Raw genomic sequence first — 25,121 nt, 5'->3', positions numbered from 1 at the left:
TTTTGCTCAAGGAAGGGCACAGGGGAAGGTAGACCGGTAAACAGCATCATCTGCCTTCTCAGGGATGCTGAAGTAAGAGTCCAGCAACCCAACCCTGCTTCCACTGAGAGTACAAGAAGGGTCTTCTTTCTTCAGCTCATAGCTCTCCGATCGCCCACGCTGGCCTGATGATCTGTATGCACATCTCATTTAAACCACTTCCGACTGAGTCCTGAAGCGAGCTTAGACTGCCGTGTTCAAACAGGACCCAGAGTGTGTCCTCCAGAGGGTCGGTGCGTCTGTAGGGACAGACAGTCAGGCAACAGAGAGCAAATCATGGCCAGCCTTTTGTATTTTCATAGAGTATTTTATTCCCTCCTACTGTGCTAAGTGCTTACCTCTCTTGAGGATGGCATTTGAGCAGAGTGAAGTATTTATCTTTATTGCTTCAAAGCCTGCAGAATAGAGCTTGAGGGGCCTGCTGGTGGAGGTGAGTGAGGGCCTGCTGGTGGAGGTGAGTGAGGGCCTGCTGGTGGAGGTGAGTGAGGGCCTGCTGGTGGAGGTGAGTGAGGGCCTGCTGGTGGAGGTGAGTGAGGGCCTGCTGGTGGAGGTGAGTGAGGGCCTGCTGGTGGAGGTGAGTGAGGGGCCTGCTGGTGGAGGTGAGTGAGGGCCTGCTGGTGGAGGTGAGTGAGGGCCTGCTGGTGGAGGTGAGTGAGGGCCTGCTGGTGGAGGTGAGTGAGGGCCTGCTGGTGGAGGTGAGTGAGGGCCTGCTGGTGGAGGTGAGTGACGGCCTGCTGGTGGAGGTGAGTGACAGCCTGCTGGTGGAGGTGAGTGACAGCCTGCTGGTGGAGGTGAGTGACAGCCTGCTGGTGGAGGTGAGTGACAGCCTGCTAGTGGAGGTGGCTGTGGAGAACCATGGCTGTGGTAGCAGTAGAGTGGGGTTGTAGACATGGTGCTTGGTAGGTAGGTTGGCAGTGGTGAAAGTGTTATTGTTGAACTTAAGAAGTGTCACTCCAGAACACCAGCGTTCTTCAGGGAGGGAGATGACTCGACCCTGGGCACACCCCTTTTCTACGTCACTGACATTGAAAACAAAGGAAGCAGTACGCCGTTTTTCTTTTCTTTGTGCGTGTGTGTGTGTGTGTGTGTGTGTGTGTGTGTGTGTTTGTTTCGAGACAGGGTTTCTCTCTGTAACAGCCCCAGCTGTCCTGGAGCTCGCTCTGTAGCCCAGGCTGGCCTCGAACTCACAGAGATCGCCTGGCTCTGCCTCCCGAGTGCTGGGATTAAAGGCGTGCGCCACCACCGCCCGGCTATATCATTTTTCCTAATGTGGCTTTCCACTTACTATTTTATCCCACAGCTTCTAATTGTATAAGTTTATAATGGAACCTTGATGCCAGGTCTCACGGAGGTGAAGAGCTGTGGGAAATTGATTAGCATTCTCAGTGTCAGTTTCGTTTTTGTGCTGTTCTGCCCCTCTGGTAGATCAGAACGTAGAACAGGTAACGAAGGGGTCCCTGAGGTAACGGGGGAGAGACGCATACTAACTGGTGTGGACTCTACCTGTTCAGAACCGCACAAGGTCCAGGACTTAACACCAGGTGTCTCTTGGTTAGATATTCTTTCTCTTCCTCTACTTCCTTTGCCTTCCGACACCTAAAGCCACCAGCTTAATAAACAGAAAACCAAATGTCATCAACTCCTGTACCCCTTTTTGGATAGGGAGTTCCCTGTAGCCCCAGCTGACCCTGAACTCGCTGTGTGTGACTGAGAATGACTGAACTTCCGGACTTCCGACCTCTACTTCCCGAGTGCAGTGTTACTAGCATACGATCCTACCCAGTTCACAGGGTGCTGGGGATCGAATCCCGGACCTTGTGATTTCTAGGCGGGCGCTCCTCTACCAATCGAGCCACATCCCCAGCCCTCCTGACCTTAGTCTGTGCTTTGGAACCCTTCTACCGTCATTGCGTTTGTAACTTGCAGATACATCAGAAGTAGAAACTGCTCTGCATCCAACCCGAGGACTCCCCCGCACCCGCGGCCACCACAGCCGGCCCACAGGGTTTATTCGGGTGCTCATATAAGAGGCTGTGCCCCACGAGTGTCGGCTTGGGGCTACTTCTTGTAACGTGGCCTTAACTCTTGTCTCCCTGTCCAGACTGCTCACTAGAGGCTCAGCCCAAATATGTTCGAGGTGGGAAGCGTTACGGGCGACGATCTCTACCCGAGTTCCAAGAGTCCGTGGAAGAGTTCGCAGAGGTGACGGTGCTCGAGCGACTGGATGAAGAAGCAAAGCCGTCACACATCCCAGCTGGCGACTGCAGCGAGGTAAGGACCTTAGTCGCAGTCACAGGACTCAGGCACAGGCAGCGCGCGTGGGCTTGAGCGCTCTGTAGCCGGAGACAGAAGTTAGGCGTTCACGGTGCGCTCTGTGCAGACACGGCGCCGAACTGACCTTCCCTCTTGTGCCTCTCCAACGTAGATGCTAATCTTCTTCCAGTTTGAGTGGTTTCACACACGTCTCAGTTTTTGGAAAGTTGGTATGTCTGTGTCTTGTTAATTTCAGTTATTTTTATATTGTCTGTTATTCTGGCTTTCCTTACAATTCTATCTTTCCCCTACTTTGCGCCCCACCCCCTTTTTCCCCCCCCCGCAGTGATTTAAAAAGCTAATCAAGGGCTGGGGAGATAGCAAGGCAGGTAAGAACACTTACTGCATAAGCTTGAGGACCTGAGTTCAAATCCCCAGAAGTCATGTAAAAAGCTGGGTGTGATCACGCACACGGCACTGACTTGGGAGTGGGGTAGAGGCAGGAAGCCCCGTGGTGGGTATGGTAGAAGGATAGGAAGGAAGCTGGAGAAAGAAGACAATAAGACTGTAGTGGTCAGCCTGGCGGTGATGGTGCACGCCTTTAATCCCAGCACTCAGGAGGCAGAGGCAGGCAGGATCTCAGGGAGTTCGAGGCCAGCCTGGTCTACAGAGCGAGTCCAGGACAGGCTCCAAAGCTACACAGAAACCCTGTCTCCAAGAAAAAAAAAAAAAAAAAAACCTAACTAAATTTTTCACTATCTCCACCCTCAAACAATGAAGCAGTTTCCATGATAGAAGAATAGAGGTCATATTGTTGCAACTTTTTTCAAGTTTTTAGAAAGATTGATTTATTTTATGTGTATGAGTATGAGTGTTTGCCCGCTTTTATGTGTGTGCACCCTGTACATGCCTGTTGCCTGGGGAGGTCAGAAGAAGGCATCAAATACTCCAGAACTGGATTTACAGACGGTTGTGAGCTGTCGTGTGGGTGCTGAGACTTGAACCTGGGTCCTCTACAAGAGCAGCCAGTCCTCTTAACTGCAGAGCCATCTCTCCAGCCCCATGTTTTGATGTTTTAAAGACAAGCCCAAGTACTTGGTTCTTGCTTCAAAGTGCGGGCTGGGGGCGCTTTCCCAGGGCTTGGCATGTGCCGGCCTTCTTTCCCTTCCCTGGGCCTGTCACACCCAGGTGCAGCTTGGCTCACACGCTGGCTCCCCTGTCTCCTCAGTGCCCTCCTTATCATCCTGCACACCACTGTAATCTGCCAATGAGGGAGAAGCAGTAACATTTTCTTTAGTCTTCCTTTATGGCTCATTTGCCAGCATCCCATTTATAGAACATGATCAAGAATGCCTTGCTGAGCAAGCTTTAAATATTTCTTGCAAATCTCAGCTCAGATTTGGAGCTGTAAATATTCCAGACACAAATGTGAGCTGGAAAAGAGTCAAAGCACCTCCACTTTCTGGAAGGTTCTGCAGACTGCAGGCTGACTGGGTGTGTACGGGTACATGCATCTCTGTATTCATGGGGTTTTAGCATCCCCATTACTAACATATGTAGGTGACTTGCTGCCAAGGATGTCCTCAGCAATCAAACATCTGTCCTCAACATCCTAAAACACCTACAAACCTAAAGGTGACTAGGACAATCCCAGGTGTGGGGAAGAAATAAAACAGGCAATAAACACTGAGAAGTACAAGGGCGCACATACAGTCTGCTAAACACCTTTGCCTCTCAAAAGTAAATAAACAAACAAACAAATAAATAAATGCCTATCCGCACCCTAGGAATGAAGATTTGGTGGCAGGAATGTAAGGAAAAAGAAAAGAGAGACAGCTGGAGGAGAGACAAGAAGCTTACAGAAATGGAATTAGAGTAGTATGGGTGGCATGTGGTCACTAACAATGCAGAGAAGGAGAGCCTGGCTTAGGACCTGCTGGTGCCCCAGGCTGGTCAGCCTAGGGCAGACTGACGGCCATCTCAAACACTCAGTTCAGTCGGCCCTTCCTTTTTCGGTCCCTTGGGAACATTCAGACAGGGACCTTTGCCTAGGAAAACAAACACACATACTCACATGCACAAGCATTTTACATAGACAGTTTTAAGAGGGTGGGAACCTGCACACGTTGTGCAGTTGAATATTCATAACACTATGTTTTCCTTGCTGTTGGAGAGGGTGTCCTCTTACTATGTAAAATCTGCTTCATTGGGAGTCTGGGCGATAGGAAATTTAATTGAGATATACATCTTGAAAAAGAGTCCCGACGCCTTAGGAGGGAAGCTTAATTATTTGGAGATCCCTTTTAAGTCTAATATCTTATCTTTTGAACTGGTGTCAAGATATTATTACATGGTGCTACGAAACCCAATAATTGTTTATTTTTCACATAATAGTTCCCACTCACTCTCCAGGGATACCCAGCAAGCCTCTGAGTAGCTCAGCTGTTTCTGGCAGTTTATTTCTTGCATCTTTGTTAGCTCAGTTACCCGCTTATTGGGTAACTTACTCTATTGGGGAGGCTGTTTTAAAAAGTGAGCCTTTGGTTTCATATGTAAGTAAACATGAGTTGAAGCCTAAGGCAGGAGAAGAAACCTTGCTGTTTGCAGAGGATGTCGTGGAGAGATCACCTCACCTTGGTGTGCTACAGCTTCCGGCAAATCCCCGGAAACCTCAGTTAGGGCCTTTAATGCTGCAGTCAGAACATGCCCTGTTCACCACCCTCTGAAAGAGCTCCAGGCAGGGGCCTGGAAAGAGACCCGTCTCTGCATCTCTGCTCCCAGCAGAGACTCTCCCCACTGTCCGCACTCCGCTGGATCCCACACCAAAGCATCTACAAGGGGACCGATAACACTGTCTTACCTTGCCTGTTGAAATTTTGCCACAACTACTTCTTGCCTATAAAATAGTCTGAGTTGGCCCTGCCATTTTTTTTTTTCCTCCTTTTACTGTAGATCAAACCCAAACAAAGCCTCGGTCATGCTCAGCAAGTGATCTTCCACTCAGCCCCCAACCCTGTCTTTTTTTTTTTTTTTTTCAAATGAATTTATCTCTTCAAGGTCTGGATATTCCTGTTGGGGTTCAAAGGGCAAATCCCAGTGTTGTGCAGCTGAGACCTGTAGCAGGCTTTCTTTTGGTCCACTGAACAGCTCCTAAGTCATGACACGGAGACTTATTGTTAGTTATAAATGCTCAGCCTTAGCTTAGGCTCGTTTCTTGCTAGCTCTTATAACTTAACCTGTTTTTCTTCATCTACATTTTGTCTTGGGGATTTTTACCTTTCTTTCCTTCTGTATGTCCTGTTCCAAGACTCACTGATTTGATAGCTGTCTGGCTGCCTGGCCCTGGGGCATCTCCCTCTCTTTCTCCCTCATTTTCTCCTTTTGTTCTCCCTCAAGCCTAGATTCCTCTTCCTACTTATTCTCTCTGCCAGCCAGCCCTTCCTATTCTTCTACTGTCTACCTATTGGCCATTCAGCTTTTTTTTTAGACCAGTCAGGTGCGCAGGCAAGGTGAAACAGCAACACATCTTTACATAGTTAAACAAATGTAACAACATCAACAAATATAACACACCTTTCCATAGTTAAAGTAAAATTCCACAACATAAACAAATGTAACACATCTTTGCATAGTTAAAGTAACATTCCATAGCAGCGACCCTGACTGAGGTCTGACTCTTACTGGCAGCCCTGTGGTGCAGTTTTATGAGCATGCCACTCCCGTGTCCACATGGTGTCCCTGTGCTGGCTGTCCCTGCTTTAGCCTCAGCGGTTGAAAGCCATCTCTCCAAGAGGCTTGTTCTGGAAATTCTTTTTTTTTTTTTTTTTTTTGGTTTTTCGAGACAGGGTTTCTCTGTAGCTTTGGAGCCTGTCCTGGACTAGCTCTGTAGACGAGGCTGGCCTCGAACTCACAGAGATCTGCCTGCCTCTGCCTCCCAAGTGCTGGGATTACAGGTGTGCGCCACCACCGCCCGGCGAGGCTTGTTCTGGAATCGTTGTCCTTTCTGCAGAAGCTGCTCATGACTCCCAGGGGCTGAAGAGGTGACAGTATTTCTTTTTGGGGAGTCCCTCAGCCGGGGAGTGTGGGAGGAAAGTCTCCCTGACTGACGAGGGAGCCCGAATCTGTGAGAGTCACTTTGCAGCTCTCTCCATTTCTTTTTCCTTTCTTGTCACCTAAGAACCTGGTGTTTCACGTCTTTGGAGGTGAGCATCTAGTCTTTGGGATCATACGTCACCACAGGCGTACCAGGCAATACAGAAGGGGAGGGCCTGGGGCTGGGCCTTCCCTGGTGTGAATGTCAGGTGGGGAACTGGAGACAGACAGACGTTTGCACGACGGGATGCTTAGCTGGCTTCATAGATCTGCCATTTCTCCTGCCCTCGATGGTCTGTCCCCCCTAAAGATAGTGGCTTTAGAGTTTCTCCATGAAGACAATGAAAAGATCAGAAACCTGTTATCAGGAGTTGAGCAGAAAAAGGTCTGGCTGTACTCCCCAACGGGAAACTAATTTTAGCTCCAGGTTGAGTCAGTCATGATTTTACTGAGGTCCTGCAGAGGCGTGGGTGGTGGGATGAAAGTGTCCCACTCACCTATCAAAGCTTCCCCCGCGTGGCTCATTTCCCACTAGGAACTCACCCTCTCGGGACACTTGAGCAAGCTGTATCTGAAAAAGTAAGAGGTCATCTCTGCCCTCTGGGCTTATTCAGAGGGGAGGCTGCTGCAGGCTTCCACACCAAGGCTGTCATTTCTGGGCTGAGGGGGTGGTAGTTCACGCTGTCTTTTTTTCTGTCATCGTTTGAGAACCCTTCTCCCACAAACATAACCCAAACTCAACAGTACTTCTCTGTGGTCTACCTTCCCTCATCCTCATGGGAATGTCCACAAATGTAGATAAGTGTTAGCAAGGCTATTATGGAGACTGCTCTGAAGCCCCTAAATTTGTATTTAATGTAAGCCCCGTGGGAAGCTTCAAACTTCAAACCAGCAACTTGCCTCTCATGTAGGCGCTGCTCACAGCACACCCTTGTTGTGAGCCGTGGCTGAGGGCCCCCGTGGTCACAGGCCACAGCTGCTGGCCCCCCCTTGCACAGAACGTATGAAAATAAACTTTGTTGGGGCTGGAGAGATGGCTCAGCGGGTAAAAGAACTGGCTGCTCTTCCAGAGGATCCAGGTTCAATTCCCAGCACCCACATGGCAGCTCACTGCTGTCTGTAACTCCAGTTCCTCGGGATCCGACACCCTCACACAGACACACATGCAGGCAGAGCACCAATGCATATGAAATAAAATTTTTGAGAAAGAAAGAAAAAGGAAGGAAGGAAGAAAGTAAACTGTGCTGTGAGGCAGTTTGGGTCATGCTTGGCTTTTGTTTCTGTTCATCTGTGCTCAAGCCCAATATGAATTGTAAACATATTCATCATCTTTAGCCCTTCCCCATCCCTGGAGCTTTTCTCAGGCAATTTGATCCTTGCCTTCTGAAAGCAAAAATATCTAACCTATCTGTTAAGCATGTCTTTCCTACTAAGTGTACTTTACAAGGCAATAAAGCCATTCTGTAGGAAAAGACTTCTATGGAGTCTGCAGCACGGAATGTGGTCCTTCAGAAATTTCACTTGGAAAGCAAGACTGAGAATGTGCTAATTCGAAGGTCAGGTAGAGCCCACCAGCAGCCATGATGTGCCTGGCCTCCGATTTAGTGTGTTTATCTGACGATGGATCCCTTGGGAGTCTGACCTCTCCTCTCAGCTGGGATTGAAAGGAAAGTGGTGATTTTTCTTTTTTATGGGATCATTTTCACCCAAGTCAATTCTAGAGGACATTCTACTCTGAGTGAATCCCGGGCAACAAAGGGCACATTCTTGGTCCTGGCCGTAGGTATGACTAATGAGATGGTTTTGGTTGACACTGGGCTTTACTTCGTTAAGAAACAGAAGTGAGATTTTAGGCTCTTAAGAGTACGATTTTATCCCCTTTAATAAATAGCTGCTGAAAGAACCTTGGACTTGGGTCCATGTTTCCTCATAGGTAGCTAGCAGGGGAAAAAAAAACAAAAACAAAAAAAACCACACACACACACACACACACACACACACACACACACACATTTCAATTTTATTCTCCATTCTTCAGGCTTGGTAGGAAAGATTGTGTAATTAATACAATTGGGCCAGGGACACTTTGCTTTCTGCCCCAGTTGAAAAACAGGGAACACCTTGTTAACTGTTTTTCTCTACAGGGAATGAATTGGGTCTAGTAAGATCTTTATCAAGAACAAGGGGTTTTGAACAATTATTTCTTCAGCTGCAGACAATAGTAATGTAAGTCAAAACCATTGCCTCACATGCTGCAGTTAAGTGAGAACCTGAGAGAAAAGTTAAATCCGACAGCCACATTGTCCCAAGGATGTGCAAGGGAGTGTAGGCTTTGTGTTGGGTCTGTGAGAGGCGAAGGTGGTACTTGGTTAACCACACCCCCAAATCCCTAAAACAAAACACTGATTTTGCTGTCTACATCAATTTGAACTGCCTCAAAAAGTCTGAAGTTGACTCTCTTTCTCTTATATTCATTTCCATATATGCATAACTTGGTGGCAAAACTGATTTATTTCCATTGTCCGGATCAGTATTTAATTGTGGGACACACACATTTTTTAGTAACTGGGAGAAGTTCTACTCAGATCTTTTATAGTGGAAACACACACATTATTTTTTCATTATCCCCATTATGTCCTTGGTCCTTCTTTGACAAAGCAAATAGTCTCCTCATTGATGCTGTTCATTCCCAACTAAAGGATGACGTCCTCAGGACAGACGGTTTTGTTAATGGCATCCTAAGGACAGACGTTTTTGTTAATGATATTCCAGCCTTTCCCTTTATGTTTCTTCAGTCTTATTAGGTCACATGGCTATTCCCATATGGGATTGTAGATCCCTTGACTATGACCTAAGACTTCAGAAACCTCTTCAAAGCTAGCAAGACGACAGTTGTTCTTACAAGCCTTGCAGACCTTGGTGCCGTGGTCGGTCTTCCTGAATTACATTGAGAGGGTGTCTGTCTCTTAAAGTCCATCTCTGCACCACCACCTTCCAGATCAGTCATCTCTGATGCTCTTTTTTCTTTTTTTTAAAGCTGGAAACGTAAGACAGACAGCAAACCAAGATCGAACTAACAGGGATCGATATTCAATAGTAACCCCTCCCAACCAAACCATTAAGTATTTTCCACAGGCAAAAATTTTGCTTGCTCCCCATTCATCAAGTGTAATGAGTAGAAGCGTGGAAACTGCCTGTTCTACTCAATGAGACCCTGTCTCAGTGGTAGCGCTTGCCTAAACTTAGGGTCAAGCCTCAGAGCCTCCCAAAGAGACGGGGAGACTTTTTCAGGACTTTAAAATCCACTCACCCCCAGCCTTGCTGAGGGAAGAGGCTTGCTACACTCAGCATTTCTTTGCATTGGCAGCACTTGAAGGCTTTTTGACGGTGCACGCTAGAACTCACGTGGATGTGTGTGCGTTTAAAAACCAGGCATTAATTCCCGTTATCCCCAGTTCTTACTTGCAGTGTTTAATGGCCTTCGGAGATGAAGGCACCAATTTGCATTCCAGTCAAAACAGGGAGCCTGGAAGCTGGGCTGTTAGGTTCTGCACTGCCTTAGCCTTCAAAGGTGGCAGAATGGGAAATGAGCCCCCCCGTCCCAGGAAGAGTGACCCTGCAGAAACAAAAGGCAGACCCCCAGGCACATTCAGCTTCCAATATCCAGCTCAGAGTGCAGCTTTCTAAACATTTAAGACTATCCAAACACACCATAGCTACTGTGCTTTCAATCATGTGCATGCTCCCTAAACAGATTTCTGGTTCTTTTCGGAGACACCCCATGCTTTGCTAGATGTGTTCTCCCTTTAAAATGGACACTTGATCTCACCCTTCTGCGGAGCTTTGTCAACCTAGGAAATTGTATTGCTCTTCCGCTGGGCTTACAAGGCATTCCCTTTTCAAAATTAATGTGCTTCAGTCTCCCAGGCTGCAGAGATCAGCTCGGCAACCTCTGTCTCAGAAGAATAGCCCCGTGTATGCCCATAATCATTTTAATTAGCCATACATTCTGTAGGGTGCAAAGGTCTTAGCTGGAGCAGATGGCTAGTGGGGGCAGTGGCTGGCCTATTGTGGGCAGGGGGCATGCCATCCGAAGGCTGCAGATGCTGGCTCCACTTTGGGCCTAGAAACCGGGGATCCAAGAGACCCCGGCCATCTGCTCTGTAGTCCCCCAAAGCAGATGTCCCTCCGAAGAAGGCATTCCTGAAATTGGTGCAGCCTGTGTGGCTGATGTCTACGGGGTGCCTCAGCCAGCAGTAAAGCAATCCAGCTGGCCACAATGGCCAGTGTGACATTAAGATGTGTGACCCTTGGGATGGGTGCAAGGGCATCCTTTGTCTAACTGAGGAGGGTGAGGACCACTTTCCGTAGCAGCCATTTGGGGGCCAGGCAACCTCTCACCCCATCTCCTGCATCTTCTCTGTAAATAAGGAATCGCAAGGTAGCCCCCGTCAGCCGTACCAATCCAGGGGCCTCTGTAGAGAGGAAGGTCCCAGGGGAAGGGTCTCCTCCCAAGTTGACTTCCAGTTGATTGCTCCATCACAATTACCACACCAAACCTGTAGCTCCTCCTCCTTTCTGGTTTTCCTGAGGCATAATTGACAATTGTTTTCTTTATGGTCACGAAGATGTTTTATAGCCAAGGATATTTTGTTAGGTGTCTACAGTGTGGACTGAATGAACCAAGCCGTTATACCTGTCAGAATTATAGTTGCTAATCTCTTCTCTTTATTCCTAAAGCTGACATTGGACCGTCTGGTGTTTTTTTCTGTCTTGTTTTTAGCATCTATGCAGCAAGTAGAAGCTACTTACTCTATTCCGATAATAGTAGGACCTCGCAAGCAAGCACTTAGTCCTTGGCACTGTCCAGGGCTTTCCAGTATGAGGCATGGCTTCCCTCACAGGGAAGAGTTGCTATGCGCTTACCCAAGGGGAAACTGAGGCACGAAGAGGTTAAGTGATTTGACCGAAGTACCCGCACCGCTAAAGGGCATTGAACCCCAGCGGTCCAGCCATCTCTAAGGCACACTCACACCTCCGTGTACCGTTCACGGGGCTGAGTACCATCCCAGTTGTGCAGGTGAAATAAGTTCCTGAGCAGTGACCAGGGGGTGACAGAGAACACAGTCTCTAGAGCCCAGCCCTTCTTGTCCATTGCACGGCTTTGCTTCCCAAGTCCTGAGTATCCAAGGTGTATGGAATAATGTTTACATGTTCTGACACCTGCTCCTTCACCCAGTGTTTACACGCTCTGACACCCTCTCCCTCACCCCGTGTTTACATGTTCTGACACCCTCTCCCTCACCCCATGTTTACACGCTCTGACACCTGCCCCTTTGTCCAGTGTTTTAATGCACCCACCCACTCAGAGGACCCCTGTGGCTTCACAAGGATGAATGGCAAAGTCTCTTCTGGAGAATTCAGCACCCTGATAGCATTCCAGCCTTGGTGCCTCCCTGCTCCTGCTCTCAGGGACCTTCCTGACTATCCTTTCCAGTGCTCTGGATGGACCCGTGTCAAGAGGCCACCTGCCAGCTCTCACTTCGCTGGGGTGACCATCAGCAGTTAAAGGACACTGTTCCACAGTGATGTCTCTCTCCTTTTATTGGTGCTGTTTCAGTAGCTGAATGACCTAATCCCCCAACCTTCTAAACTGCGCCCCCCCCCCCAGCTTTTTAATTGGACTCCCTGGCTCCAGGCAGTAAGAATGAAAATAAATGAAGTGTGAATGAATTGAATCTTCCCTTATCCACCCCGCCCCCTCAAGTTGCAATTTAATAACAAACATTCAGCTTTCACGCCTCCCTCCCTCTTAAAGGGATATACCCTTCCTTTAGACTAGGGAGATACAGAGCTCCGGTCATGTCAGGGTGAGGATCTCCGGTCTCTGGCAGAGATGATCTTGGAATGAGATGGAGCCATTAGGGTGAATTTACTGCCCCCCAGGATGACCCCCGCGCCTTCAGCGCTTCTTACCAAAGACCATGGGAGAATGCTGGGGAGACTGTCACCCAGAGTTCAGCTCCACTTGTTATCCCTTACCCTGCCCGCCCATCATCTTCAGATGATGAGAAACCATTCCTGCCAAGTGATGCCCGAGGTTTAAAAGCCTTGGCTGGTTTGGGCTGAACATTCATTCTCTATTGACACATGTTGTACATAATAATGGGTTTCATTCAGACATTTGCATACATGTATACAAAGTGTTTTGATGATACTCACTACTGATCCCTCTTCTCTTCCTAATCACCCCCCCCCTCTACTCTTTTGGTGAATCATTTTTGGTGATTCTCTGTGTTTAATTCAGGTTGCTTATAGAAGGAGTTATTTATGGGAACATGGGCACTGATCAGTGGCTGGCTCTACCACTAAAGAAAATGTCTTTCCCGTCCCCAGCACCCATTAACTGCCTGCAAGGTCTCAGGGAGGGGTGAGGTCTTGTGATCCCCTCCCCCGTCCATGACAGAATGCTGGCGGTATTGTGGAGGTAATCAGACATACAGTGCCCGTGGCATGCATGGCCAGTGTTGGACTATCTTGGGGACTGCACTTGGGGATGGTTGCTGTCCCCACAGCAGGTCCCATGCTCTGCTGAGCTCAGGAGGCATTGGTAGCATTTGCCTGCCCAAGCCACCCTGGCTTCCCTCCAAGCCGGCAGCCATCACAGTCTGTTGTAGAAGGTGAGTTACTCAAGGGAGAGAGCCCTGAGTCACTGCAGTGACGGAGGACTCAAGGGCAGTGACAGGCACAGTAGGAGCTGTGCCTGTTAATTCTGCAGACCATTTATAACAGTGGAGGAAATCAGGGATTTTTTCCCCTATAGTCTCTCAACTGAAACATGTCTTGTTTTTATTATCTATTTCCTTCCAGCCTTTGTCTGGTTATATAAATATTTGCTGCCGGCAATAATCATAGTGCAGATGGCATTTTTGTTATGCTCTTTCATTTAATGTTTATTAAAATATTTTCCCATGTTCTTAGATGGGGTTTCAGTTGCTTTTATTGACCACATTATGTTGTATCATTATACTTTATGCCCCATTGTTGAATATTTAAGTTGTTTTAAATATTTTGTTGTTATAAAAGTACTTTGATATGCATATTTGTGCACGTGGCTTTTTCTTTCTGTATTTTTTTTTTAATTTCCTTTAGATAACAAATGAAATTATTGGGCTGAAGAGTGTGAATACTTTTATTTTAATACCTAAGACCATTTTCATTACGAAAATAATAGTATCTGTGAGCATTGCTGCCAGTCACACATGAACAAGCCTGCTTCAGACTACAGTCTTGGGAAGTGGGAGTGCCACTTAAATACTTAGAGAATTCAACAATAATGGCTCAGTAACGACAATTACGAGCCCGGTTTTAGTTCCTGTGACCTTGTGTGGTGTAGAGTGAAATCCCGTTGTGAGACGATGCTGAGGTGAGTTGCCATCTGTATCCTGTGCATCTCTGCTGGCACTCGGTGCTGAGAGTACTGTTCTTGCAGAGAATACCCCCACCCCCTACCTCCGCTGTCAGTTCATTTCCCAGCATCCATGTCAGGCTGCTCACCACTGTCTATAACTAACTCCAGGAGATCTGACACCTTCTTCTGATATCACATGTGTCTATCCAACACAAACACACATGAACATATAATTTAAAAAAATCCCTTTTGAAAAAATGCACAGATACTTCGAGAGGCATACCCAAATGAATGATTCAGTTTTGAATATAGAGGTGAAAAGAATTCCACAGATACAAATTTAATATGTGTTGCATACACAGGTGTCCCTACGAAATTAACAAGATTTTAGAGTGCTTATGTGCCAGGCACAGTGCTAAGTACTTGGCCCTTCCCTCAGTAAATTCACACTACTTTATTCCCATCTTACAGATAGATAAACTAAGGCCAAATAGGTCAAGCAACTTATACAAAGTTAACCCCATAAGTATGTTGGGATTCAATACCAGGCAGTCTAGCTCCAAATCTGTGCAATAGTGTAGGCAGAGTTTTCCTGTGCCGGCAGCCACTCCCAAATAATCACTCAGAAACTTAATATTCATTGTAAATGCTTTGCCAATAGCTCAGGCTTGTTACTAGCTAACTCTTATATTTAAATTAATCCATATTTCTTTTTTATGCTTTGCCATGTGGCTTGGTACCTTTTCTCAGTATGGCATGCCTATCTTGCTTCTCTCTGCATCTGCTCTGACTCCTGACTCCACCTTTCTTCCAACAGTCTCAGTTTGGCTCTCCCACCTAACCTTATCCTGTTCAACTATTGGCCAGTCAGCTTCTTTATTAAACCAATCACAGCGACGTATATTCACAGAGTGTAAAGGAATATTCCACACAGTCGCCTCCATGCTGGGCCTTCCAATGGTTATGGGTAAGAAACGGAAAAAGAAGTGAGCACACGGGGTCTATCCTGGACAGTGATGGACAAGTGGACACACCTACCCTGACTATAGACATGTGAGACACTGGAAACTCTGTGGGAGCGTCTTTGTTCTTCAGATGCTTCCCTCCCTGTTTTAACACACGTGGAGAAATACATGAGCAAATGTGAGAAACCACACACACCCCGTCACCTCGGGGATTGTTGCCAAAGGCTTTTTGAAGTTGGGTGTTGCTGTTTCATTTTTGTTCCAAGATACTATATTCCTGCAGAAGCTCTTTATGGTTTGAGCTCAGTGAAAACATTTTCCCCATCAGAGTCTACTGTTAAAAAAGAGTCATGAACAACTTGTAGTTTAATGGTTTCATTTGGACCAATGAATGGCTCAGAGGTCATAAACTCCATTTGATATGTTATAGGTGGATTTAGTGGGTTTGATTTTAGGGTACTCAGATGTTGAGTAATGAATTTGCATAATTTCAGGTGGCAGAGTAGGGTGGGCATTTGACTCAATCTGGTGGCAGGTAGGATGCTTTTTATTAGTGGGCCTCTATTGATTTGAAGTTTTATATATAGTAACAGTCTAATTCTGATCAGAAACAGTAACTGAGGAAATCCATGAAGGACCATTGACTGCTACTCCCTCCCTGCTTCCAGGCCGCACACATCTAACAGCTTAGAGCTCCATCTTTATCTAGAAGTGTAGGCAAATGAGCTGATGAAATTATAACCAAAAGAAAACAAGGAGAAATCACCTGGGCCCCGACAGTTCATCCCAGCAATTCCTTGTCCATTAGTCACTTTTAGTTGTGATCTGAATGAGCTGCAGATAACTTAGCCATCTAGAGACATGGCCTTTGGCGGTCTTCAGTTCAGCAAGAATATTCTGTTTGGGGATCTCACTTTGAAATTTCAGGTTAGCTGCAGCCATGACATCTCTAGGGTGCCTGTGAAACCGGAAGCTGTGATTCTTAGCAGATACTTTACCCTCAATGCAGAGTGTAATGGTTAATATTGTCAACTTGATGGGCTCTAGAATCCCTCAGAGACAGTGAGGGGTTATCTAGATTAGATTATTTACAGTGGGGAGATCCACATTAACTGTGGGTAGTACCATTCCGTCAGCTGGGGGCCCTGGACTGTACAGAAAGGAGGAAGTGGCATGAACAGAAGCATCCATTGCTCTCTGCTTCCTGATGGGGTACACTGTGTGTCTAGCTGTCTCCTGTGTCATACACTTCCTTCCATGGTGGACTCTGTCCCCTGGAACTGTAAGTTGAGACAAACCCTTCCATCCTTCAGTTGATTTCTGTCAGGTAACTAAGATGATGAGTGAGTGTGGGGAATGGAGTAGACCTGCCAGAGTTGCCTGAAAGAACGTTAAGTCATGTCAACTCCAACTACGGAAAGACAATGTTTGATGTAAGCGTTTTTTTGCGTGACGCACCATCTGCCGTGAGGAACCCAGGCTCTGCAGACAGCAGTTAATCAGGCCATCATCCTGCTGTGTTTATTTCAGGAGTCTTAGAAATCAACTTGCATTATGCAGCTCAACCATTCCGAGTGCAGGCTGGTCATTTGGTATAAACAACAACGTTATTCATAAAATTGTATCTGGTTGTCTTTCCCCTTTTAATTGTTTATTTTTTGGCTAGTGTACAAGGAAACAGGTTTCATTCATATACGTCATTATGCTTTGTTCTTATTTGCCCTTCTTCCCTCCCAATTAAATAGTCCAGTCTCCCTGTGGCTTTTATAAAGCCCAGGCCTACACAAAACTCCCAGCACCTTGACTTCTGCCTCCTGAGTGCTAGTATTTCTAGGCATGAGCCAGCACATCTGTGGATTACAGTTGTTTGCTAAGATAGCAACCTAGTTCTGAAAAGGTAAGTCCTCTTTTCTCAGCAGGATTTCCCTCACCAGTGTAGAACCTCCCTATGGGATGCCGGCAACAGGCAGCTTACTCCCCAGAACCCCCAACCATTTGCAGGACAAGCCAAGCTGCTGAGGAACTACATGTTATAACTGGTCCAGGGAAGATTGACCTAGAACTTGGCTGGTGGAGCAGGGACTGGATTTGTTCCTGGCTTGGGATGACCAGGTAGTTACCAGTGCAAAGTCCACATGCTCTGACCTTGGAGGAGGCTCACTTGAGCCTTAGCATGATAAGGAGGCTACAGTCGGTCTAGTTCAGGTAAATCCCATCCTGCTCAGTGCCGTTTACTACTAGCTTGCCGGTCCAGCTGTGTGGACTGTATCTGATCTGTTCTCCGAGGCAAGCACACCAGACTCAGTCTTACTTCAGCAAATATTAACACCTCCTCCTGTTCACTTTGCTCCCTGTGGTCCAGATGACCTTCGGGGCTCAGTGAGCCCTTGCTGCTTTTAGGAAGTCCAGTCTCATCTCCTGAGTCTGATGTATCTTACTCAGGAACCATCACATCTTACTTTCTCTTTTGCTGGTCCCTGTGTCTTTATTACCATATGTACTTTCGGAGATTAGAATATAATTACATTTCTCCCTTCCTTTTTCTCACCCCAAGCCTCCCCATTATACTGTACCTCCTTAATCTCTCAATTCATGCATGCTCTCTTTCTTTCATTAGCTGTTGTTCCATGCCTATGTTGATGTTTATACATAGATATTCCTAAATATAACCTGCTCAGTCTATAGGCTGTCACTCATCTGTATGGCTTCCAGGCTGAGCAGTTGGTATTAGGTAACCACTTGGTGTGCTCCTCCCTGGGAAAGACTGTTTCTTCTGCCCTCAGCATTCCGTGGTTGCTTGCCATTCTTTGTGTAGGGTTGAGGCCCCGCCCACTCTAGCATGCCCGTTAGTGCCCTCCTTCCTGCTCTCGTGTTTAGGCTGTGGTGGTGGTGATACTCAGTGGGTATAGCTTCTGACGTTACTAGGAAACACAATCTCACAGTCAACTCCCTGATGCTCTGGCTCCTACAGTCTTTCTGACATGTATGTACCTTTCCAGACAACAAATATGTGGCTTCTGCTCTTAGTTGTTGTAGTCACAAGGCAAAGCCTGAAGGTGAGCACTCAGTACACACTGACTGAAGAGCCAATTTATAAATGTGGACAAACATTTGCCGATGGGTAAACTCTGGATGTTTGTTTGGGGCTGGCTCAATGGGTTGTCATAGGTTCTGTCGATGAAGAAGTAACCTTGAAAATGACAAGTCCCTAGTGACTTGCAAAGACAGCACTTGGTGCTGGTACTAGTGAAGTCTTCCAAGAACAGTCCATTTCAAGAGGTTTCAACCTCTTGATTAGTTGTCCGGTTAACTGAAAAGAGCCCATAGTGATGCAAAGGCTAAAGTCACGTGACTAGCCCACAGGGTGACTTTAGAGCCAGAGGGTCTAGATGCTGGGTTCCAATGCCCACTAATCCGTCTCTTGCCTTCTTCTCTAGCGCTGGAAGACGCAAGGCAGTGAAGAGTATGAAGCCGAAGGTAAGAGTGTGCTGGGGTGGGGCGGGGCTGGACTGCTGAGGAGGGAAGGCCCGGGCTGCTATGGCTAAGGCCCTCTGCACCCACTTTCCTGCTTCTTGCCCTGAAAGCTAGCTGGGCATTAACATTAGGACCAATAGCAACAGGGAAAAAACAAACAGGAAACATTTCCCAGTGACACTTCCTAATCTTCAAGTTCTAGCTATCAGTATTGTGTGAAGGATGACTTCTTAGGAGTTCTGTTGCTGTGAAGAGACACTGGGACCATGGCAACTCTTATAAAGGAGAGCATTTAATTGAGGTGGTGGCTCACAGTTCTGAGGTTTAGTCCATTACCATCATGGCGGGAAGCATGGTGGCGTGCATGGCAGACGTGGTGCTGGAGAGGTAGCTGAGAGTTCTACATCTGGATCTGCAGGAAGCAGGAAGAGACACTGGCTCAGCTTGAGCTTCTGAAACCTTACAGCCTGCCCCCTAGTGACGCACCTCCTCCAACAAAGCCACACCTACTCCAACTAGGCCACACCTACTCCAACTAGGCCACACCTCCTAACAGTGCCACTCCCTGTGAGCCTACATGGGGAGGCTTTTTCATTCAGACCACCACAGCATCTAATATGTAGCAGCCTACTTACAGACCAATTACTCTCTAGTCAGACTCTCAAAGGAATTTGTGAATATCCCCAATGTAAATAGTAGCTTACTAAGTACATCCTCTGCAAGTGTCCAGTATTTACCATACACTTGATGCAGAACACATTAATCCTATGGCCACCAGATGGCACTGTGGTTCAGCTACAGGAGCCCTCAACTTGGCTTTTAGGCTTAACCCCAGATGAGCTGTGGTTATGTGTAATGAAAACAGTGTGTTCTCTGGGACTAACAGGACAATAATGGGTTTAATTTCTGTCAATAAATAGCCGGGATGACACTAAGTACCCCTTTCAGTCCTTCATGGTTCTTCCAGGTACATAAAATATGCCCATAATTATCCCATGTCTAAGCGATGACTTCATGGGCTATCACACATTTACATCGCCAGTTTAGAAGCAGGATGGTTCATGCAGGATAAAATAGTCCTGATGTTTCACTAAGTGGTTGGACCCTATCTTTAAACAGATCTTATCCTTCGTCTATAGATACAAACGAACTTGCAGCTTGCCACATTTTCTTTCAAGTTGTGTTCTTGGGTTTCTGCGGGTCAGGAAGATTTGGAGAATAGATGAACCTTAAGAGGCTCATTGTGATTGTTTCCTTCCCAGAAAAAGACGCTGTGATGCTTAGACCAGAAAGAAAACAGAAATAAAGAGTGTGGGCGCCTCAGTTGAGACGTTTGACCTTGTGTCTACTCTGAGAGATAATCCTTTCTCATGGGTGACTGTCCCAGAGCAAAAGTGCCTCCGAGTTACAGTGGGACGTCAATACCAAATCAAAGCGGGGTCAATATTTATAGTTGTCTCGTACAATGTATGTTTTGGGGCTAGAGAGATGGTTTAGTGGTTAAAAGTAGTAATTGCTCTTTCAGAGGACCCAGATTTGATTCCCAGTACCATCTGGCAGCTCACAACCATTTGTAACTGTAGTTCCACCATGAGTCCTGTATGCATGTGGTACACAGACATATATGTAAGCAAAACACTCAGGTATGCAAAAACAATGGAAGGATTTACTTTCCAAGGTGCTTTTTCTGTAACTGGCACCATGCCATCCCTGTGCGAATGCCCTTGGTGGCAACACAAGGTATGCTCTGATTTCAGGTCAGCTAAGGTTTTGGAACCCGGATGACCTGAATGCTTCACATAGTGGGTCTTGCCCTCCCCAAGACTGGATAGAAGAGAAACTGCAAGAGGTTTGTGAAGACCTGGGGATCACTCGAGATGGTCACCTGAACCGGAAGAAGCTGGTTTCCATCTGCGAACAGTACGGATTACAGAATGTGGACGGAGCGGTAAACACGGCACTTTGTTCTGATTCAGAAATAATACTGTGGCTTTCTTTTTCCCTAGGGAGACATTCTACTTGTACACTCTTTTTGTCTTTGGGAAAGTCATGTTGTGTGGCAGAAATCAAAGCCGATGTAGCTGAGCTATATTGTATGTAATATTATATAATATGGCCCCCAACTGTGCTATGTGACCTCATAGAGATGACCAGGCAAGTTCAGCACTGCCAGGATATAGTTGTGGAAGCATCAACCAAAAGAGTAAAATGTGGGAAAACATGGAGGAAGGATTAAGGAGAGCCACAGACTGGAGTTAAGAGTATTTTAAACTCTCATCCAATAACTGATGGAAGTGGATGCAGAGATCCTCGGCCAGGCCTCAGGTGGAGCTCCAGGTGTCCAATTGTTGAGAAAGAGGAGGGACTGTAAGAGTGTGAATTGTTGAGACCAAGATTGGAAAAGCCCAGGGACAAATAGCCAAACGAATGGAAGCACATGAATTATGAACCAAAGGCTGTGGAGCCCCCAGCTGGATCAGGCCCTCTGGATAAGTGAGACAATTGAACAGCTTGAACTGTTTGGGAGGCATCCAGGCTGTGGGACCGGGACCTGTCCTTAGTGCATGAGCTGGCTGTTTGGAACCTTGGGCTTACACAGGGACACTTTGCTCAGCCTGGAAGGAAGGGACTGGACATGTCTGTACTGAATCCACCAGGTTTAAATGAATCCCGAGGGGAGTCTTGGCCCTGGAGGAGATGGGAATGGAGGGGAAGGGATGGGGGGAAGGTGGGGGCGGGGGCGGGAGTGGGGAGGACAGGGGACCCCATGGCTGATGTGTAAAATTTAAACACAAATATAATAAATTTTTTAAAGGGGGGGGGAAGAAAAACAGAAGAAAAAAAGAGAGAGAGAGTACTTTGAAGGCCAGGCTGCTGAGTTTTCAGTTTCGGAAAGATCTAGATGGCATCCCTGGGTCCTTAGGTCTACTGAATGGTGGAGGGGACAGGCTGCTGCAACAGCCATGGTTTGAAGTTTGCATACTGGTGTGCAGGGAGCCCTGGCTGTGCAGAACAGCCAGATTCTGGCCACAAGGAAATGGGGTCAGGTAGGCTGGGGGTTTTGAAAACACAGAGTCCTGAAGCCCCCAGAGAGTTCTTGATGTTGTCTCTGCTGTTTGTGTTTTTCTGAAGAATTGAGAGAAGATCTTCAGGATTAGTATGTGAATAGCAGTGAAGCCCAGAAAGAAAAAAAAAACGCATAATGCCAAGACGTGTCTTTCAAAAAGCTACAATTAAAGATTAGGGGGAGTTAGAGGTTAGGAACACAGTCATTGCTCCAGAATCCTTGATTCTAATGCTGTTTGACACCATACTGGCTGCCTCCTTGGGGGAAAGTGGTAACATGTTCCTAACCAAGAGACGGGTCTTTAAAGGCTGCCAAGTAGCCTGACTTGCAGAAAAGTTTGCTTTTTAATTTTTTTCCTTTTCTCATCTGATGTGACCCTCATATAAACCCTCTGACAACCTTTGGAATGCCCCAGTGCTCATTCGTTTTTCGACCGTGGTTACTGAGTCATTAAATTAATTGTCCTAATTTCTGAACCAGTGCGGTACGAGGAGCCTTAGGATGTTTTTGTTTTGTTTTGTTTTTTTTAACCAAGAAACATTGCACAAACTTGAATTATTGATCTGAGAACAATCCTTGGAATACCAACCGCAGCTACTCACAGGGAGCTGGCTTCCTTTTCTTCTGCCTGGGAGCTCCTAAAACCTGAGATGACAAGAGGCACTTTGAGTTCTTTCCCTGTGCTATGAAAATTAGGAAGGCATTGCCCATCAGTATGTTCCTGCTTAGTGTTTCCTCCCCTCCCACCCAGAGGAGTCAGGAGAAGTCCTGCGCTTCATGCCCTTAGTTCTGAACCTGGAGGAGCCGAGTTCAAACTGGCATTATTAGCGTAGGACTTGGGAGCCTGGAATTGTACACCTGAAAGCAATCTGAACTCTGTCAGCCCTTTGCAGAGGAAGCCAGTGAGATCACTGCCGCCCCTGTTTTTAGGAGGGAGAACTAGATTTGTCCTCTGGCTGTCACTCACTTTCTGTAAGTGACAGAGAGGAGGACAGGGCTGGCAGGCTAGCTCCCTCGAGGCCACATCAAACCCAAAGATGACTTTGTTTGACCTGTTCAGCATTTTAAAAGTTGAACTTTGAGTCACACTCTTTTGAAATTGCAAGTTTTCCCTAAATATTTGTAATAGCAAGCCACAGCCCTCGTCTCTGGAGACCACAGCCATGTGCTCAGCTAGCTTAGTCCTTACCCCTTGCTTTCTGAGGTCAGAAGCCTCCATGCCTCGGTCATTCCTGTCACCTCCCAGGCCCCTGTGGGTGTCCCAGTTCCTGGACCCTCTTCTGGTCCATGTTTCCCACCCTACACATGGAGAAGTCAGCCACCCACAGACTTGGACAGCGTGGGAATGGAAATGTCCTTGTTCTAGATGACACTCCTGTTCCCAAAGAGGGCAGCTACCTCAGTTGCTCGTATAACCAGAATTCTCTGAGCCCCGTCCTGACCATCCAGCTCTTCCTAAATTCACATCCTTTTGCCCACTACATCTCATCCCGAGCTCTGACTTAAAATCACTGGCAAGAGTCTACTACTCCAACAGTTTGAATGGACTAAGTGATGAGTGTTCAGGCCACCTAGAAACTGCACTGATTCGGCCAAGTATGGATATAATCCATTGGTATATCTGGATTTCATGGACATTTCTGGTTGGATGGCTCTCAAAGCCACGTCCTCCAGGAAATAGTTCTTTCGACTGGGGAGAATGAGATAGAGAAGTTGAAGGCTTTTGGCAGCCTGAGCATCTTGTCTCAAATGCCACCGAACACAAGATGCTGTTAGAACCCGCTATTTCCTCCACAGATTTTCATCTTCTAGAAAAGTTCCCTTATCTCAGAATACGAATTGGGAATACAATTCGTTAGCATACTGTCTTCTTGCTTCCCGGTGGCCCTGGACATCGTGTAGATGATTGTGAGCAATGCAGTCTCCAGCCCCTCTCTTAGTGTACCACAGCAGTGTGCGTTGAAAGATCTCCAAGTGGTTTCTGTTCCCATCTGGGAAGCCCAGTTCCATAGTAAACCTTTGTCACAGAGTGAAGAGAATCTCAGTAGGGGGCTGTGCCTTTCCTCCTGCCTGTGGCTTCTGTGACTCACCTCAATCTTTCCCCTTTCCCATTCCTGTGGCACTAAGGAACAAACCGTCTCTCTGACAAGCCTCCACATGAGCTGTGGTCCAGTCTCTCTGTCCTTGTTAGATGATGGAAATTATATGATGGCCATCAGAGAGTGCAAAGTGGAGAGTCAAAATTCCTTCATCTTTCAATATGTTGAGACCCTCCTGCACACACACAAGATCGTTCTCACCCAGACTTGGTCTTTCCTGAGTGAACACATTAAAACACAACTTCAACATGTTCCGAGGAACATCACTGCAATCTGTCCCGGACCAAACTTGCCATGTTAGCATGCTGTTTGAGCTTCTTTTCCTGTTGCTGTAATAAAACGCCCTGGGGTGGAAAAAGCAACTTAAAGGAGAAAGGGTTTTATCTTAGTCACTGCCATGACAAAACACCGTGACCAAGACAACTTGTAGAAGAAGCATTTAATTAGGGGCTTGGTTACAGTTTCAGAGGGTGAGTCCATGATCATCAATAGGGACACGGCAGGTGGCAGGCAGGCTGGTGTAGGACTGGAGCAGTAACTTAAAGCTTACATCCTAATCTGCAGGCAGCAGGCAGAGAGAGAGGAAGACTATGCCTGAGGTGGGCTTTTGCAACCTCAAAGCCCAACCCCAGTGACACACCCCTTCCAACAAGGCCACACCTCTCAATCCTTCCTACACATTTCCACTGTGAATCAAGCATTCAAATATAGGAGTCTGTGGGGGCCATTCTCACTCAAAACAGCACAGGTTTATTCTGCTTCACCATGCACGGCACAGTCCATCATGGCACGGATGTTAGAGCAGCAGGGTCTTGAATCAGCTGCTCATATCACGCTCATAATCAGGAACAGGTAATAATGAATGCATGCTGCTGCTCAGCTCACTTTCCTCCACTTGGAGAGTCCAGGATCCCTGCCACAGTGGGCAGGGCTTCCCAGTTCAGTCAATGCAATTAAGAGAACCCCCCATTACAGACATGCCCAGGGGCCCCTCGTGTTACTCCAAATCCTGTCAAATTAACAATTAGCGCTCGCTGTCACACACGCCAATCTGAAAGTTTCAATATGAGCCAGATATCAATCACTTAGAACCACCACCGTTTGAAGGCCTGAGGACCGTCCAGCTAACACCTTGTCAGGATTAGGAGCTGTTAGGTATTATGTAATTTTTAAATTTTGTAATAGTGATACCTGTGACATTTGAAGCTGCCTGCCCTGGGAAGATGAACCAAAGGAAGAAACGTTGGTTTCTAAATTGTGTTATATTATGGAGATGTGGAAAATGAACTTTCATTTTGTTTGAGTGAGAAGGGAGAGCTTCGTTTCGGGAGAGGGAAATTCTTTTAAATGTGACTAGGGACAAAATTATGTCTGGAGTCCTAGAGTCAACAGCGGGATGCGTTTCCACTGGCCAGAAGCACCTTGTGCATGTGGTATTCGTGTGTGTTTAAAACATGCGATTGCTCTCGCCTAGATGCTGGAGGAGGTCTTCCTCGGACTTGACCCCGATGGCACAATGAGTGTTGAAGACTTTTTCTATGGTCTCTTCAAAACGGGGAAAGCCTTCACACCATCAGCGTCTACTCCCTATAGACAACTGAAGCGGCATCTCTCTATGCAGGTGAGAGGTGGTGCACAGAGCCGGGTGTGGTGGTGCACAGCTGTAATCCCAGCTCTGGGGAGGTTGAGGCAGGAGCAGCAGCACAAACTGGGGGTTAGCA

At 47.0% G+C, this 25,121-nt stretch overlaps 1 protein-coding gene across 1 annotated transcript in view; it reads left to right on the top strand.

Annotated features, from left to right (window-relative positions):
- Nin (ninein) overlaps nt 1-25,121 on the top strand; it is a 99,169-nt gene that overhangs the window by 32,585 nt on the left and 41,463 nt on the right. The window contains 4 exon segments of the mRNA XM_036205835.1: nt 2,141-2,310; nt 18,198-18,237; nt 19,992-20,182; nt 24,875-25,021. Of these exon segments, the coding sequence (XP_036061728.1) occupies nt 2,141-2,310; nt 18,198-18,237; nt 19,992-20,182; nt 24,875-25,021 (548 nt within the window).

The sequence above is a fragment of the Onychomys torridus genome, chromosome 14 (genome assembly GCF_903995425.1).
Source record: "Onychomys torridus chromosome 14, mOncTor1.1, whole genome shotgun sequence".
In the NCBI taxonomy this organism is placed as follows: Eukaryota; Metazoa; Chordata; class Mammalia; order Rodentia; family Cricetidae; genus Onychomys; species Onychomys torridus.
This window is presented reverse-complemented; position numbering and strand designations above follow the sequence as displayed.